Consider the following 19325-nt stretch of genomic DNA (forward strand, 5'->3'; position numbering starts at 1 on the left):
GGTGATGTTTGAATGTCGCATGCCCATTTTCAGAAAGGAGGTGGAGATGCATTGGAACCAACAAAAGAGCAAGTGGGTCTCTAACATGCCTTAAGTAATGCACACAATCCTTTGAGACTATTGCTTGCCCCCCTGATGTTCCATGCCTCTTCCATGGATCTTCAGTGGTCTTTACAGTGTTGTTCTAATGTGAAATTGACTTTTAAGTGCAGAGAACGTGGAACGTGGAAACATTGGCCAGTTAGAAGTAAGTTTATCCCCAACTTTCATTGTTCTGGTCAGTCAGTGCAAAGAGACCTGGATGGCTGACAAGTATACTGATATTCATATTTGGATGTTAATGGCATTAGTAAACTAGCTGATACATTTAGATTGCTTGTAAATCTGCTTGCTGATACTGTATGCTGTTACTGCACTGAGTGAAAATGTCCCCCACTTACTGCCGTTGACCTCATGTTATCATAACAGTTCCTTCTTTCTCCAGTTTGTGAATTGGCTGTTATCATTTTTTGTTTTGTTTTTGTGTTTGGGAACTTCTCTCATTGTTATCAGTCTGTTGAGGCTATTTTCCTGGAACAAAAACAGTTTGCTTTCCAGGGCTGAGCTTTGCATAGAAACAGGTTTCAGGGGTAGAATCTCAGACCAAAGAGCTGAATGTAGCTCTCCAGGCCTTTCTCTCTGGCCCTCAGCACTGCCCCCAGGTCATACCCACTCTCCTCAGGCTGCACCCCTCAGGGGCCCTGCTGTATACCCTCAAGTGCTCTTGCCTGGCTGGAATGTGGAAACCTCTGCCTTTACTGTACTGCTCCATCCTGTTTTGCCTTTGGCTTTGCTCCCCACTGGCATGCAACTCCCAGAAGGTTGCCCATGAGGGAATGTGGCCATTGGGGGGGGGGGAGAAGACTCCCCACCCCTATTGGATGAGGAGAGGTCCCTGCTGGTCCACCTCCGGGGTCCACTTAAGCTACTATAGTGCTTAACATTACGGGTCAGCATAATTTGCTTAAGTGTCTCTGCTTTGTTTAAAAACTCCATTAGCCCTAGCTCAAAGGGGCAATGGTTGGGGATTATGGGAGTTGTAGTCCAACAACATTTAGGAGTCATCACTCCTGCCTTAAATCTTCCCTCTCAGCCATTGTAACATACCAAGAAATAGAGCAGTAAGTTTTGAAGTTCTAGGGTAGCATGAGAGAAACCAGAGGTGCCATTTCTGAAGGAGCTGAGATTTCAGGAGTGTAACTGTGTCACTACCAAGCCACTCTTCAGCTCCCCAGATTAACCATAACCCCCAGATTCCCAGCTTTCATTTAAAAATAGTAAGTTTGTAACTCTTGTATAAACAGCGATATGAGACAAAATGTACAGACGCTGTTTTTGGTTTTTTGTGAGAAATTAGCCTGCTTCCCCCTTTCAGGGTTTTACTCCTCCCCCCGCCCCCTGTCAAAGTTCCTGCAAACACCAATGGCTCCCAGCACTAGCATGGTATGGATGCCACCAGGTAATTGTGTGATACTGAGACATCCTTCTGGACTGTTTACTGTTGGGAAGTGTTCTCCCTGTGCCATTGTAGCCTCTAGAATGCAGGGCTTTCTAGCTAACATGTTCAACTCAGGGTTCACAGGAGGCTTCTCCAAAGGGCTGGTATTCTTGTTTTCCTGTTTGTGGGCTTGCCAGGCAGATCCAGTCTTCTGGACTTAAGAGGGGTTGATCAGAAAACTTGTGTATGTGCTCCAGTTAAGAAACAACAATAGGACAAATATATCTGCTGCTGTTGGGTGGTGTTCAGTGCTTGCCCTGTTCAGAGTAAACTCATTGAAGTTAATAGAAATGACTATCTTAAGTTCATTAATTTCAGCGGATCTACTCCGAGTAGGACTTAGTTGAATACAACCCATTGTTTGGATCCAGGCATTTGTGTTAGGGTTTCAGCCCCACATGGCATTTGCTGGGGAGGACAGGAAGGGCACTGAATGAGCCCCCCTCCTAAAGCTTTGAGATTACATGGTTGGGAAAAGTAAGGGTTTGTACCTTCTCTGCTCCTTTCTTGACACACAGGATACCTAACTCTGTTCGCTAGCTTTGATGCCAACAGTTTGTTGGCTTCATGGGCCAGGTCCATATCAGGATCAGCCTGTGGGACAAATTGGAGAAGTGGGTGGAGCCTCTTATCTGTCAATCGTGTGATGCCTACCTGTCAATCGCAGGGCTCATCCACCTGTCAAAATCCCTTGGGCAGGGTTTCCAAGCACCAGCTGGCTGTCACGTGCTTGGGAACCACAGCTCAAGGAGCATTGCTGGCACAGCACTTCTTTATCCCCTCTCCATGAGCCAACCTGCAAAAAGAAGGTTTCTTCTGGGCTTGTTTCTTCTCCCTCCTCGTCCCCGCCCCCCAAGATGAAACTGCTTCTTGCAGATCAGCTGGGAGAGGGACTTCTCCCTCACCCAGCTGATGCTTGAAACAAAGGTCTGCTTTCTTTGGCTCTGTGTGCGTCTTCCTAGCACAGCACAGGCATGTACAGCCAAGATGAGCAGGATTTAATCCCTGCTCATCAGCTTTCAAGTGGTGGTTAAATTCTGCTGCTTTGACTGTGGATGCCTCTTCCCTGCTAGCCTCAGGCATCCACAGCCAATGCAGATTGAACTCTGCCCTCCTGCCTATCAACTGATGTCACAAGTGATATCAGCTGATTGACAGGTGGGTGTAGTTTGAGAAAAGTGGCTTCTGAAGCCAAATTAGACCCTCTGATGGACCAAAATAGGCCTGCGGGCCAGAGGTTCCCCATCACGGTTCTAGAATGACATAAATTGCTTACAAAGAGTCTGCTCCACTCACAAATAGTTCTTTTTTTGCTGTGCCCCATGGACCAACCTTGCCATCAGATGTTTGTCTCCCCTCCTAGACTACCTCCAGGTTGCCCAATGTCTTGAGAGGATGCGCCAGCGATGCTGCCAACTAGACTGTGACTTGCAGGTACAGATGGAAGAGAAACTTGATTTTGTTTCCATATTAATGAGAAACTTTCGAATTTGCACTTCTCAAACCAGTATGCAAACTGAAAAACAGCTATCCTTTGAAATTGGCACATCTTTGAATTTTACAATGCAGTTCTCCAAATGATACATACAAATATGGTATATTAGAGGAGAAATGTGTATGTGAAAATAAATACAAAAATGCATTATGTTCGGGAAAATGGCTTGCAAAAATGTGTCTACTGACTATGTAACTGCATACAAAAATGTGTTTATAATGCTAAATTCATGCTAAAATGCCAATGAATGCGACTGCTCACTGGGGCAGAATATTGCTGACATGCTATCCCACTGCTAAAAGAATTGCACTGCCTGCCCATTAGCAACCAGGCTAAGTTCAAGGTGCTGGTTTTATATACAAAACCCTATACAGCTTGGGATCAAGATACCTGAAAGATTGTCTTACCCCTTATATACCCAGCTGGTCTCTGCACTCTGCAGGTGAGGGCCTTCTGCAGATACCATCTTATCAGAAGGTCATTCCACACAACATAGGAAGTGGACCTTTAGCGTTGTGGCACTTACCCTTTGCAATTCCCTCCCCTTAAATACTAGGCAGACACCATCTCTGTTATCTTTTTGGTGCCTACTGAAGGCCTTCCCCTTTCAATAAGCCTTTTAAGTAGATATCCTATCCCAGTCTACATCTGTATTGGAATTAAGATTATTGTTTTAAGATATTTTTTTTAAAGATGTTTTGGGTTTTTTAGGTCTTTATCATCTGCCACCCTGGGGTCCCTTTGGGAGGAAGGCTGGCTATACATTTAATAAAGAATTTTCATGAGGCTTTAAGAAAAAAAGGCACATCACTCCAGCACTGCGAAAAGTGAGAAACATAGAGAACCAAAATTGACGGATTCCTCCATTCCTCCTTGCAGGGAGCAAGGGAGCAGCTGCGACAGTCAGAGTCTGAGCGTTCAGTGCTGGAAGTGAAGTTGAAACATGCCCGCAACCAAGTGGAGGTGGAGATGAAAAAAAGGCATCGGGCAGAAGCTGAGCTGGAAAAGCAGGTTCTTGGAGGGGCACTGTGGAGAAAGGAGAAAAGTATTTTTTCTCCATAATGCTCAGATCTGGGGCCATCACATGAATGGAGATTCAGGATGGACGAAAGGCAGTATAGGAAGCTGTCTTTTACTGAGTCAAACTGTTGGTCCATCTAGCTCAGTACAGTCTACACTGACTGGCAGCAGCTCTGTAGCATTTCAGGCAGGAGTCTCTCCCAGCCTTACCTGGAGACGCCAATGATTCACTAGGGCTGGCACCAGGCATGACTGGGCCCTTGGGCACCAGCTGGGCCCATGGCGCCCACTCACACCTACCTCTCCTGCTGCAGTAAATGCTGGCAGTGCTGTGCACACATGCCTGCCATCAACCAAGATGGTGGCAGAGGTATCAGCCACTTAGGGAAGCCTCAGCTGCCATCTTGGTTGATAGCAGGCATGAGCGCAGCAAAGCCAGCATTCACCCCAACAGGAGAGGTAAGTGGGGCATGCAGGTGTGCGTTGCAGGCCTGCATGGTTGTGGGGGGGGGTGACTGGGAGCTCCCTCTCTGCAAGCCATGGTAGAGTCAGGAGCCAACACTGCTGCGAATCGCGGAATGGGAGCGCTACCCACCCACCCTAAGGAAGGGCCCTTCAGGGGCCCCTCAGGTCCCAGGAGCCCTTGGCCAGGGCCCAACCTGGCCGCCCTTTGGTGCCTGCCCTGCCTGGCACCTTCTGCATGCAGAGCAGGTGCTCTGTCACTGAGCTGTGGCCCTTCTCTAAGTACTTCTTCACACAACTCATAATTCAAACTATGGGATTGCTACTGGAAGGTGTAGCAACAGCCACCAACTTAGATGGTGTTAAAAGAAGCGGAGATACATTTATGGTGGATAAGACTATCAATGGCTTCTTGCCTTGATGGCTATTCACTACTTTGAGGCTGAGAGGCAGCATGCCTCTGAATACCAATTGCTGGGGGAACAATAGCAAGAAGAAAAGGCTATTGTGCTCATGTGTTATTTCTGGGCTTCCCAGAGGCACAGGGATGGCCACTGTGAGAAACAGGATACTGGATTAGATAGGCCTTTGGTCTGATCCAGCAGGGTATCTTATTTAAAACACATCTACCCACCCTTCATTCCAAAAAGCAATTCCAGAAGGGGTAACAATTAAAATTATCATACAAAAAAGTAATAGCAGAAAACAAGAGAAAATAAAATGCATCCAAATGATAATACACGTCTTATGTTTTTAGGATGATGCAGTTTGGGAGGTGAGCTGTATGTGTTGTGTCAGAATGATGTATGTTAGGAAGAACCTCTAAATCAAGAGTGGGGAATCTTTAGTACAGCCCTTGGGGACTAATGAGACCTGGCTGATGCAAGAGGAAAGTTGCATGATCTGAATGGAAGCTAGTGTAGAAGCCAATATATGGCCTAGATGTGGTGCTCATGCAAGTCCCAAAACAAGCTTCATAGAGCTGATGTGACATAGTACCTTAGACACTGAACTACACAACAAGCAAATGGAAATTCACTGAATCTTGTAATTTATTCAGACTGCAGACTATGGAGCCTTATAGCACAGAAGATGAGTATCTTGCGTACAGAGTTAATGTAGTCCTGGATATACATCCTAGGCAAGAATAGTTCACTTGCTTTATGTAGGCTTGGGAGAACTGGGTTTCCCTCAACCGAAGGAGTGATGCACAGATTTGAAGATAGTTACAGCTGCAAAGAGGCTCCACTGGGGGATTGCTGCATTCTTCCTTTTAACAGGGTCTCCATTGTTCCACCCCTCCACTCCCCACCTTTTTATCCCTCTCAGGAGCGCAAGCTTCAGCTTATCTATGACTACCTGATGGCTGATCCACAGATCACTCCTTTCAATGAGGACCAGCGCTTAGCCCTAGCAGCTTTCGACAGGCAGTGTTGCAACCGTAGCACCCTTCTGCCTGGCAAGCGGTGAGTGCCAAGGGAAGCAAGAGGTTACTTTAAGACAACTGATACGGTAGCCTCTCTCAGGTAAACCAAACGATCACTGAATCCTTTTTGGATCTTATTGTTTTGTTTTTTAAATTGGACCCAGAAACGGACATATATCAAACTGGCCACAAATCAAATATAAAAGAAGTACAATCAACACACATCCTACAACCCAAATACACAGCAGATCAAGTTTGCCTCAAAGCAAAGATGTCTAATGCTGTAAATTATTGTGGTCTATCTTTACCGGTTCCGATAATAATAGAATCCCTTTTTTTTTTTTTTTTTTTTAAGTCTCTGGCGAGGAAGATGTGCAGGTAGCTTCTACTACTCACAATCATTCCTCTCACAATTATTCTGACCACCACCACCACGCACTTGAAAAGTGAAGGTTTGTGAGGAAGGGCTTTCAAATTAAACACAGCTGTGCAGGTGTGGATATGCAAACTTAGTAGCATTTAAAAAAAAATAACCACCAGTTCTACAGATTTGAAGCTGCCACCTACTCTGCTGAAAATACTAATAATAGCTGTCACCTAGTTCACATGGAAATCCACAGCTCAAGAGCCACACAGTAAGTAAGAAAAAGGTAATCATAAAAGTAGTCTGAGAAATCACAGAATAAAGAGGCAGGAGTGGTGGTGGTGCCACAGATTGGGGCCTGTGTCATATGAATTGCAAGAAGCAATATTACCAGGAAGAAAAATGCTAATGTGGATTAGACCATAGTTTGCTTGCTTCCTCAAGTTCTTTCCACGTAGGCAATTTGACCTGTTTGAACTTATGAAGCTGTCCTGTACTGAACTGGACCACTAGTCCATTTAGCCCACAATTGTCTACTCTGACTGGTAGTAGCTCTCCAGGGTTTCAGGCAGAGGTTTTTCACTTCACCTACTTACCAATAATTGAACTGGATTGAACTTGGGACCTTCTGCGTGCCATGCATGTGCGCTACCATTGGGCCGTGCCCTCATCAAGAATTCATGTTCCTAAAAGTCTTGAGTTGTACACAAAGCTCTCTGGAACAGTAAGTAATCATGCCTCTGTAGCAGCTACTGTCTGACCTTGAGAGGATCCTTGCAAAGAAAAGGACTGAATACAACAGCGGTGGCCAACAGTTTTTTCATACTTGCTAAAATAGCAGTGAATGTGTTAACATTTTTGCCACATGACAACAAAACTTGTAACATGTTTTAAGGTAGAAAAATACAATGTTTTGAATTATTTATTGATAGAATTAGTGAGAAATCTGACATATCTTTTCATTAAGTAGTGCAGGGAAATCAGGCATAAAATCAGTTAGACTACATCACCTCCAAATTTTTGTCCAGTATCTGTGACCTATATTTTGATTTCACAATTTTTACTGCAGAAAAGTTGATTTGCAGAGCCATGTTGAATCAAAAACTGAAACAGTTTTGGAATACCTATGTTTAGAACTATGGAGTCATTTTGATTTAAAAAATGAGTCCGCATTGTAACAACTGAATCATCTTTCAAATGCTGAGTGCTTGAAGTAAAATCATATCTGTCTTGAAAAGGTGCCTCTCCAGAGGAAGAAGCCTCACAATCTCTTAAGATAGTTGAGAATTATAGATGTCAAAGTGTATTTTGCAGTGTATAGGACCCAAAGATGATTCTATAATTGTTAAGGGTGGAGGATGGACACTTTCTGGAACTGGTATACGTATAAAAGAATGTTATTAAAACTTTTATTTTAAAAAAATAAGTGGTAGAAGTAAAGCACCAATTCACCACAGGTTAATTTTGTTTTGCCACATGTGAGTGGCAACTGTGTTGGACACAAAAGAAACAGAATCATGGAACCATAGAGCTGGAGGGGGCCTGTAAGGCCATGGAGTCCAACCCCCTGCTCAATGCAGGAATCCAAATTAAAGCATACGCAACAAGTGGCTGTCCAGCTGCCTCTTGAAGGTCTCCAGTGTTGGAGAGCCCACCATTTCCCTAGGTAATTAGTTCCATTGTTGTACCGCTCTAACAGGTAGGATGTTTTTCCTGATGTTCAGTTGAAATATGGCTTCCTGTAACTTGAGCCCATTATTCTGTGTCCTGCAATCTGGGATGATTGAGAAGAGATGCTGGCTCTCTGTGTGACAACCTTTCAAGTACTTGAAAAGCGCTATCATATCTCCCTTCACATTTCAAGGCTAAACACACCCAGTTCTTTCAGTCTCTCCTCATAGGGCTTTGTTTCCAGTCCCCTGATCATCCTCATTTCCCTCCTCTGAACCTGTTCCAGTTTGTCTGCATCCTGCTTAAAATGTGGTATCCAGAACTGGACACCGTACTCAAGATGAGGCCTAACCAGGGCCAAATAGAGGGAGACTAGTACTTCATGTGATTTGGAAACTCTACTTGTTAATATAGCCTAATGTAGCATTTGCCTTTTTTTACAGCCACATTGCACTGTTGGCTCATATTAAGCCAACAAAATTTATCTTCCCCAGAATGGTATGCCCACATTTTGAAAAATTGATGGGTATTTGGAGGAGATTGGATTAGATGAACTGGGCATGAAATGAGGGATGAATGGAGAGACAAATGTGACACTAGACAGTTATTCATTGTTACACAGCTCACTTTGCTACTATTCTGTGTAGGCTGTCTGCGGTGGAAGAACTTGGCACCTCAATCATATCTGACATCAGTTTTGACCACTCGGATGATGAAGTGGTAAGTAGCTCCCCTGTTCTCCCAGGCTTGCTAGGGGAGAAAGCACAAGGCATGGCCAAACTCTTGTTACTGCGGTCTGAGGTTTCTACACTCTGCAAGAGCAGAAGCCAAGACTTCACACTTGAAATATGCCAAATGTGCAACCTGCAGCTGTTACTGGATGATAGTATATAAGCTTTTTCTTTCTTTCTTCACCCCCACCAAATCTGATATACTGTACATTGATAAGAGGTGATGAACAGACATGGAAGGAAGAGGGGTGGGCTGAAACAAAATACTCTTTCAGAGGAAGTTGTATTTGGCGACAGAAGGGAGAAGACAGATATGCTGTATTGAGAACAGTGGGGCCAGTTTGAAAACACCTTATGGAACCTGTATGTTCAATACAATATAACTATAACCTTTTCTATTTTGAAGCAAGCCTTGTGGTGGCAGCGGGGGAAGCATTTACGCAAGTTTTTGTATAATTTGGTTGGAACAGGAAAAGTCAGCTATGGAGAGCACCTATTGCCCAGAGTCAGTAGCACCACCAACACACCTCCCTTTCTTCCCAATTTCCAGAGCAGTTCTGCAACCATTTTTGCAACAATAAGCAAAATATTTCTGCCATTTTTTAAAAGACAGACCACCTGACTGAAGCATGTGGAGAGGGGCAAGACTGAACTAGCATTTGACTTAACTGATGCATATGTGTGTAAAGCATGTTGCAAACACCAAACAGGTTGGAATATTTCTCTGCTGTTTTGTGACAAGAAATGGGCACCTTGCTCTAATGAGAGTTTGTATTATTTGGAGGCCAGATACTATGCCAGATGTAATTATTTGCATATGCAGACTGCAGGCAACTCTGTACTTATGCAAGCTTTGAGTAGAGCCGGAACTGGCAACATTTGTAGTAGCTGCTTGCAGGAAATGAGAATATGGAACCTTAGTAAGATTCTAGTACATGTGTGCAAATCATGTGTGAATGCAAGTAGACAGACTTTTACAGCCATCTAAACATGCGTGCATGCTATGAACATTATGCATAATGTGTGAATGTTCTCACCTTGCTTCTGTATAGCCTGTCAGGGTTGAAACAGACCACTCAGCTCCTTGCTATTCCATCTAAAAAGTTTGCTTGGCATATTAGCCACTGAGCCCATGATTTAGGGAATAATTAGGGAAAGGGGATCACAAGTAGGATATGGTAAACTGACTCTCTAGCTGGGTCAGAAACTGGTTGTCAAACCAGGTTTCAATAACAAGTGACATATTTTTTGCTGTCTGCATTTATCAAACTGTAGCAGTTGCATATTTTAGTCATTGCCAATTGGGTATTCCACAGCCAAGTATAGGGACTTTTCTGCAGATGTGAACTCCAAGCTGGGAGGTGAAGAAGGAGGCGTCAGAATCCAAATCAGTGTCTGCTTCCCTTTTCCTCCTTATTTGAGCAACTGTATCAGACCAAAGCCTAGCTAGTCCAGCATCCTGTTTCCCATGTTGGCCAATCAGATGTCATTGGGGAGCCCACGAGCAGGACATGGGGGCAGACAATAGCCCTCTCCCACTATTTTACCCTTTTGTCCCACCTCTCTATGTGTCAAACACTGCAAACAGTTTTTAGAACTATTTGTTTACTAGAACCAGTGACATCATAAACTGGCAACATAGAAATCCTACAATAGCTTTAAAAGATGCTGAATAATACAAATCCAACCCCAAACATAATGCAGACAGCACCTAACAGGATGACCCAAATCTTTCTTGCGCTCAAATAAGTTGGCTACATAGAATCTCCAACAGAAGGAATAAGAGGGAGGATGAGGATGGCCCATGTTCATCCCTAGGCTACCAAGCTGGGGGCAGAGGATGGGGAGAGTCGCCTGCCCTGAGTAGTTTCACCTTGTTGCCGACTTATTTAGTGTGCCTTTGAATTCTACACTTCTAATTTCTAATGCACTCTATTTTAAGGATTTGGTTGTGGCCAAGAGGAGGAGGAAGGGCAGGATATAAATGTAATAAATAAATTTTAAATACATATGAAATCCTTCTAACCTTCAAACGAAGCAAATATTCTTCAACTTTACTCATAGCCCATTCATTTGACTCCTGGCCACAGCAAATGAAAACTTGGGTTTGGGAATGCTTCTAGCATATGCTTATGGTCTGATAGGTCATGGAAGAGAGTTCCACAGTGGTGGGATGTCCCCTGGTTGGCTTTTTTATGTATCGGTGTCATTTGAGATTTTGAGGTTTAGCTAGAATGCTGTATAGGTAGCTAGTGAAGAGGCTGCTGGCACACTGATATAATCTGATTCTGGTGGCAATGGGGCTGCTGCATTCTTGTCTGTCTATAATATAGGGTGTGTATATACTGTATAAGTAAGTGTGTGTGTGTGTGTGTGTGTGTGTGAGAGAGAGAGAGAGAGAGAGAGAGAGAGAGAGGGAGAGAGAGTCTATAGTGCAAAGCAAAACGTGTGGTGGGAAGAAGTAGTAAAATGTGGACAAGCTCAAGGTGGGGATTGAGTTTAAGTAGCCTCTGAACTACAAATGCTCCTAACTCCTCTCTTGGGCTTCCCTTCCTCTTACTTTCTTCAAGGATTTGGAAGTGATGAAACCTGTCAAAGTCAGAGAGAGAGGGGAAGTAAAGGTGACATTGAAAGACATCCAGGACTGCAGTTGCATCATTCCTATACTAGACTTGTGTGGCTGCCCTGCAAATCTGTTTGATCAGAGACCACAGCTGAACAGGGGAAATAAAACTTCTATACCCACATACAATTATAATTGTCTTATTCAAGTATTTGAAAACTTTGCCATCTGTATCCAGCCATATACGTTGTTCTGTCTTGTCAATATTCTGCCAGGTGGAAAGTGGGTAGCAGTTGTACTGAGCTCCTCCCCCCGCTCCACCCAGGGGTTGCGTTCATGTTGCTCTCACACCTGTTTCTCTCCTCCAGTGCTCCTCCCTCGTTCCCCTGATTCAGCCAGTGATAACAACCAAGTGTGCAAGGCCCTCTGTGGTGCGTACTCCTAGTGTAAGTATCTGGCGATGCCCTATATCTCTATGTGAGTGAAGACCCAGACTGTGATGCATTATCTTTGACACTTCCACGAAATTAGCTCTGGTAACTGCATTTAATTGTTGTAAACCGCCCAGAGAGCTTTGGCTATGGGGCGGTATTGGGATGAGAGGGAGAGGGAGAGGTGCATTATAACGTGGCAAATTGCAGAGTGGGAACCTGGGTGTGTGTAATGCATGGCATGATCAAAAAAAGTACTGAAGTGGCAAGTGACATGGAATGTGGGTACATGGCAAAGGGATGTGTTTGCATCTCAGGACCCAAGGGTTCCTCTGCTTCCCAAAACCTGCTGTTATAATAAATAACATTTATACAGCCTACTTTAAATATACTCAGAGCACTTCTAAGAAACTGTCTCAGTAATCATTTCAATTAACCTGTAGTAAGGCCATTAATATTATCTCCTATTGCGGAGTGGGTGTAGTTTTCAGTGTGAGAGCACAGTGACTTGCATAAGGCCACCCTACTGAGTCTGTGGCAGAGGCGAGTTTTGAGCCAGGATTTCATAGATTACATTTGGCCACTATGCTACACCAGCTCTTAATAGGCTGTATCTGTGGGCCTTTATGATGGATGCTAGTACGCTGACCAAGATTTCACAAAGCATAAAGAACCTTCTTTTGAGTTGTTGCTCCCTGTGCCTCAATATCTCCTGTAGTAGTAATAAACCATAGTCCCGAGGTGATGAACTTGTGGCCCTCCAGATATTGCTGGACTCTCAAAAAACATCATCCCTGAACATTGGCCATGGGGTCTGGGGCTGATGAGAGTTGGGAGTCCAAGAATATCTGTAGGAAAACAGGTTCCCCATTTCTGCCCTACACCCTCCAATATCTCGTTTTGGATCTCCCTGGATCTGAGGAGTCAAGGTCCTAGGAGGGATTGGTTTACTTCAGTCCAGCACCACTTAAAGCAATACTTTTATTTATTTATTTGAAAAATGTATGACACTTTGCTCTCAGGGTGATTTACAATCATGTTTAAAAATAGCAAAACAGATTCACTAAAACGACATTTCAAAATTCAAATTGTAACCTTGAAAAACAAAAAAATCTATCAGTAGGGATGAAATAGGAATGAAACTATATTGTTACAAAGAAAACAAAACTTTTTTCAAAAAAAGTTCCTAAGTTTGAACACCTGAGCACAACCTTTTCATCAGTACAGCACAGTAGTTGCCTGGCTTGTGGATCTTCTTGCATGGTGAAAGATCCTACTGGCAAACTGGTCACATCTGTGTAGGCCCCAGATTCCTTAATACATATATACATACACACACACCACTTAACCTTGCAAATAAGCTCTCTTTTGTTTTCTGACCTGCCTACCCACATGTAACATACTTTATGTTAGTCATGTGTGTCATTTTGGCCATCTAAAAGAAGGGGAGCGCTCTCTCTCTCTCTCTCTCTCTCTCTCTCTCTCTCTCTCTCAATTTACAAAAGCCTATTCTGGTTGCCTACATGACAGTCTTACTTGCCATAGAGGGCCAAGCAAGTAGCTATTTATAAGCCTCTCATAGCAGTTTGAAGGAAAAGCCAAGTTGTGAGTTCTCAGCCCAGCTGCAGAGGGAGACACAGCACAGGCAGTTAAGTGGGCTTCAAAAGCTTATCTTTCATAATCCTGAGTGATTTTTATTTGGGGGCAAACACCTATTGCCACAGCAGGGAAGCACATTGATCAGCAAAATACCACAATACATGTCAAGCTGGAGGAAATGATGCCCCCGCATACATATCACAATGTCTGGTTCAGCTGTCACCTTCACAAATCATGCACATTTGGATAGATAGGCCCAACGAACACTTGGATGAGGACTGCTTAGAGTCTGAATGATCTATGATAATTGTAACAAACTTTGCAAATAGCTCTCCCAAAATACTGGTGCAATGTACTGTTAAAGGGAATTGATACTGGTGACTACAAAAAGGAGTAAAGTAATCATTGTATTCCATGTAGTAATTGGTGATGCTGCCTTAAGCCCTAATTCAAGGCATGGGAGAGAGCCTGAGTTTGGTCAGGAACTTCTATTAAAGGCTTCTATCACAAATCCTTGTTTCTGTGTGTGAGCCTTTAAGGCAGGGAGCAGGGGTGGAGAACCTCAGAGCCAGAGAACTCTCTCCAGGCCACGCCCCCCATGAGCCCTGCTTTGTTTTCACAAGTACTTTGGCATGGCTGGAATAGTAAAGCTATGGAACTCACTCCCAGAGGAGGCAGTGATGGCCACCAACTTGGAGGGCTTTAAAAGAGGATTAGACAAATTCATGGAGGATAAGGCTATCAGTGGCTACTAGCCGTGAAGGTTATGCTTTGCCTCCACAGTTGGAGGCAGTGTGCTTCTGAATGCCAGTTGCTGGAAACCACAGAAAGGGAGAGTGCTGTTGTGCTCAGGTCCAGCTTGTGGGCTTCCCATGGGCAACTGATTGGCCACTTGGAACAGGATACCAGACTAGATGGGCCATTGGCCTGATCCAACAGGTTCTTCTTAGGTACTTCTGTCTTTGAACTGTGATAATGCCTCTTGCTTGCTAGGATGGGGAGTGGTGTGTGTGTGCCTGTTTGTAACCTCTTTTGTGTGGCTGGAATGTAGCTTACAAGTGACATTATATTGCCCTCTGCACACTTCTGCTTTTGGTCCTGCCCACCACTGGCTTGTGTCGCCTTGGAAGGTTGTCCGTAAAGGGATGCAACCCGCAGGTTGATAAATGTTCCTCACCCCATCTAAAGAAACTGTTCATAATATCTGCTGAACCCAGAGTTATATACAGTCTTTAAGTGTGTGCAGTTACTTTGTTTAGTAAAAAAAAACCCCTAAGGCTTTTGAAAAGGCTGCAGAATATCTAGAAGAGGTACAGATAATGGTCCACTATGCAGACAAAACTGCAGCAGGATCGACCCAGCGGGCTTAAACCGAAAAGGAGAGCTTTTGATCAAGCTGAAATTGAGAATGGGAAGATGGGAGTGGATTTCTCTTACATTCTGCAACCTATGTATACCTCCTTGAACTTGTGTAAAGTTTACAACCTTAATTTAAAGAAGTGTGATCAAGGGTGCCCTTCACCATCCTCTTCCCCCCCCCTTTTCCTTAATTTTGCCAGGCCAGTGGGATGCCTGCCGTGACCCTGAGATCCGGGGCCATGGCGGAGAGCAGAGGCCCTGTCCACAGTTTGCCACCTATTGCAGTGGTGTCACGTCGCCGATCCCAGCAGAGCCGTTGCATCTCCACACACTCAGGTGCCTCTTCCCCTTTTCTTTTAAGTGGGGTCTGGCCAGTGCTGAAAGTGAACAGGCACAATTAGGTAGGGAGTGCTGGAAGAAGGTTTAGTTGTGGTACTAGAGTGTTTGCTATGATAAGCTTTTTAAAAATCCCAAAAAATTACAGTTGGACTATTCCCAGAATGCTCTGAAGGGAGGAGGTGGCAGTGCTGGGGCTAAAGAGGCTGGAGCTCCAAAGGAGTGCACAGGGTCCCCTCCATCTCTCTGGAGAGAAGCCTTTCTCCTTAAATGTAAATAGGGATGGAAGGTAATTGCTCATTGACATGGGAAATCCACTCTGTACATGATCAGGGTACTTATTGCAGTGTGCTTTGCGTGGAGCTGCCTTTGAAAATGTTTGGAAGTTTCAATTAGTGCAGAATGTGGCTGCCTGATTGTTGACGGGTTCAAGGCAAACAGGTCATACGACACCTATCCTGTTCCAATTGTAATGGCTGCCTGTACTCTTCTGAGCTCAGTTCAAAGTGCTGGTTGTGGCCAATAAAGGCCTTTAAAGCTCAGGACCCCAATATATTCCAGAATGCCTCTCCCGATATGAACCTGCCTGGACCCTTAGATCTTTTGAGGCCCTTTTCCAGGTTCCCCCTCTGAGGTAGGCGTGGAGGGTAGTGACAGGGGAGAGGGCTTTGTCAGTTGTGGCTCTCCATTTGTGAAATGCACTACCCAGTGAGGTCTGCCTGGTGCGTTCCTTGACATCTTTGGAGCGCCAGATAAAGACTTATCTTTTTCTCCAGGCATTTGATAGACTGAGGTGATGTTGTCTGTTATTAGTATGCTGCCAAAGCTTCCTGTGGCTGTATGGGGGATGTTGTTGTTTTATTGTTTTGTTTTACTGTTTGTTTTTATAGTATGATGTTTTTGTTTTAAGTCACTCAGAGACCTTTGGGCAACAAGAGGCGAATAAAAAATAAATAAATGTCGTTTTTTTTAAAAAAAGATATGCATTCCAAACATGTTACGTGTTGATGGTAGTTTAGAGGAGTAGGGGTGGGACCACAAAACCAAAATCAACAGTATTTGCATTTCTGCTTATTCTGCTGAGGCTGACAGGCAGCCCCTGCGTGGGTCTGAATGGTTCAATAGAGGTTTCAGATGTGGAGTTCTGTATTCCTAGGTGCTAGATTTGTAAGAATGGCTTTATGAGGGATGGGGCAAATGTTCAGCTTGTCTGTCTCCCTCCTGGGCATCCTTAGAGATGGGGTCCTAGGCTGTGCATCTGGTTTGCAAAGTTTGAGTCTGTTCTCTTGCCCCTCTTTCATCTGGAGGCTTGACCTGTCACCGTGTTCCCAAACCCAATACCATAGGCGTAGACGGAGCAAGACCTCTGTTCCACCTTAGCCAGGGTCCCTGGCCAATGCAGTACACACAGAGCAGCCATGTTGAGCTCTTAATTGTGGATTCCTGCACCCCCAGGGTGTTATAGTCCAGAGCAGGAGTCTGCAGCTTGAGGTAGGTAGACAGACTAGTATGAAGATTCTTCAATGCCTTCTGGGAGGTGCCAGCTTGAATGCTGGAAGAATGTGTCCCTCATGCATGACCCTTCTCTCCGCAGACCTCACCACAGTCTGGGGCAGCAGTGAGGAGTCAGGTGGACGAAGCAGCCAGGCTGAGAGTGACACCGCTGGCACAGAGATTAGGGCTGAGTCAAAAGGTGGTCAAGACGCCTTTTCTCCATCTCCTCGACAGGGAACACCTCCACTCCAACACCACCACTTTACTTCCAAGACGGTAAGGAAGACTTAGGTCACATCCACACCATACATTTAAAGCGCTATTATACCACTTTAACTCTCATGGAGGATCCTGGGAACCGTAGTTTCTTAAGGCTGCTGACCTCACAAAGGTATAATTCCCAGCACCCTTAAAGTGCAGGTCCCTTAAACTACAGTTCTCCATGACCATTGAAGTGGTACAGTAGTGCTTTAAATCTATAGTGTGAATGCGACCTTAGAAGAACAAGACTGCCTGCCCAATTACTGCTCAGCAATGCCCTCAGCCGGAGTACTTCTCCGCTGGAGTATCTCCAAGTCCTCTTAACGCAGGGTTGACTGGCTTCTCCTTAGCCAACTGCCTTTGCCAATCTGGTGCCTTCTATATATTTTGGACTGCAACTTCCATCAGCCTTAGCCAGTGCAGGGAGGGAGGCAGGCAGAGACAACATCTGGGCCTGCTCTAGTCAGGTCATCCCATCACCAAACAGGGCTAGCAGATACTGCCTCGGCAGCTGCAGATGTCTTTTTCAGTATGTGTTCATGTTGATTTACGCTCATGATGGCATCAGAACAATTATATGTGATCCTGCTTTAATACTCTGAGCACCTGCAAAAGTTTCAGGGCGGACATACTGCTTTGTTTCCAATCAGTGCATGTCTCAGAAATTCCTGTTGAAATCCTGTAATTTTTTATACTGGAAATGTTTGGTGGGGGGAGGGGTTCCTCCTTTTGTTGCCCAAAAGGATGTCCAGGTGACAATCATACAATAACATTTGGGAAGCATCTCAGAATAACTAACAAAGCGGAATAATATGTGGACGGTCCAGTACACATCCACCACTAATGCATTATTATTCTGTCAATTACATGTTGCAGAATTCTTCTGCCCAAAAAACAAACAAGCCACCAGTCTGGAGGGAGCTGACCATCTGCCCTGTGGGAAGGAAGAAGAGTACAGAGGAGGGGGACAGAGACAACATTGGGGGCTGCTCTGGTTAGACTGAACCTTTACCCCCATCCTTGCCAGCCCCTGGGCCAACTTTACTTTTTATTTTAATATTTTAAAATTGTAAATTGCCTTGGCAGAAAGGCCGTATATAAATGCAACAAATAAGGGGGCAGGCAACAGCTCCATGGGACAAACTCAGGCTAGTTGCTGAGATGGATGTTGTACAAATGGACACGCAATAGGAACCAAGTTGTCGTTGTCGTCTTCTTGATATCTCCTGTGTTCATCTCCTCTTCTTGTTCTCCCTCTTCCTTGGCCAAAAGATTATCAGTCTGGAGTCGTGTGCCATTTGCAAATCCCGCCTGCGCTTTGGGAAGATGGTGCTTAAATGTCGACCCTGCCAGCTTCTAGTGCATCCTGAGTGCAAGGAACGCTGCCCATCTGTATGCAGGCCAAGTGCCCACTCCAGAGTGAGAGAGGTGAGGACAGTTCCCTGGGGATGGGAACCTGCTGGATTTTATTTGAATAGTTGGTGGCTTTGTCTGGGGCAAAAGCGATTTTGGTGGCTGAGATAACTTGTGTATGGCAGGTGCGGCTCAGGGATTTCGCTCACATTCCACTGTCTGTCCTCTTCCATAGGGCGTTCTGGCTGATTTTGTACCCTCCACGCCCCCTCTGGTACCCCCCCTAGTGATCCAATGTGTGAATCAACTAGAAAGTCGTGGCCTGCATGAGGTGAGTAGAATGGTGGGTGGATGGGTCTTAAGAGTGAAAGACTCATCAGAATGCTTTTTTTAAAAGCAGCTACGCTTTTAAAGCTTGTAATAGTTTGCCCTTTGCGCTCATAGACCCTTCAGATTCTGTAAGTGCACTTTCCTGTGATATTTTTCTTTTCTTTTCGCCCCACTCCCTGTGCTTGTAGTGGGGGGGGTAGTGTAGTGTATTGGCCCTCCAGGCTTGCCATACCAGGAACTGCTGAGTCAGCCCCAGGCTGTGACAGTTTTATTTCCAGGCCTGCCTTACAAGCAGCACCATGCTGTGGGCCTTGTTCTCTGTATATAATTAGTTATAGTAATGTTGTTGTTTAGATCCTCTGTGTGGCCTCTTCCTAAATGATACTTTTCAGGTAGAGCTGCTGCATTTTGTTCACATGATTTTTCTGATTTCTGAGCTTCTTCCCTTTACTTTGATTTTTCATCTCTGCTTGTCAGTTTGTTTTTCTAATGTATTTTTAATATGCATATTTCTCTTTACTGGCTACCTTCTCTCCTCCCCTCCCCCATTTTCTATCACCCTCTTCAAGCTCTTCATAATCTTTCTCCTTCTTACCTTTCTCCTGTGATTCTCCTTATGTGCCTCCTCATGCTTTGCACTCTGCATGTCCTAAATTTTCTCGCTTGTCATCCTGTGTCAGTATTGCCCGCTTTGACATCTCTCTCGGCCTGGGACTCTCTTCCTCTCTTTCTACTGGCTTTCTTACTGGTGCTGGGAGATGTGCTTGGAAACTACCCGGTGACTGTTGGCTACAGTAGTTGTCTCTATTCTTCCAGGCCCAATTCAAGGTACTGGCTTTCATGTCTCATGTCCTACACAATCTAGGACAGAGGCTGCCAACTTTTCTGTGCCA

The 19325-nt window shown here is 44.7% G+C and overlaps 1 protein-coding gene across 5 annotated transcripts in view; it reads left to right on the forward strand.

Annotated features, from left to right (window-relative positions):
- LOC133376705 (rac GTPase-activating protein 1-like) overlaps positions 1 to 19325 on the forward strand; it is a 31845-nt gene that overhangs the window by 1591 nt on the left and 10929 nt on the right. For all 5 annotated transcript variants that reach the window (XM_061609347.1, XM_061609351.1, XM_061609348.1 and 2 more), the window contains exons 3-11: positions 2901 to 2971; positions 3912 to 4043; positions 5844 to 5980; positions 8623 to 8695; positions 11638 to 11715; positions 14859 to 14994; positions 16589 to 16764; positions 18022 to 18177; positions 18338 to 18433. In XM_061609347.1, the coding sequence (XP_061465331.1) occupies positions 2901 to 2971; positions 3912 to 4043; positions 5844 to 5980; positions 8623 to 8695; positions 11638 to 11715; positions 14859 to 14994; positions 16589 to 16764; positions 18022 to 18177; positions 18338 to 18433 (1055 nt within the window). The remainder of the gene's footprint in view (positions 1 to 2900; positions 2972 to 3911; positions 4044 to 5843; positions 5981 to 8622; positions 8696 to 11637; positions 11716 to 14858; positions 14995 to 16588; positions 16765 to 18021; positions 18178 to 18337; positions 18434 to 19325) is intronic.

The sequence above is a fragment of the Rhineura floridana genome, chromosome 2 (genome assembly GCF_030035675.1).
Source record: "Rhineura floridana isolate rRhiFlo1 chromosome 2, rRhiFlo1.hap2, whole genome shotgun sequence".
Classification (NCBI taxonomy): domain Eukaryota; kingdom Metazoa; phylum Chordata; class Lepidosauria; order Squamata; family Rhineuridae; genus Rhineura; species Rhineura floridana.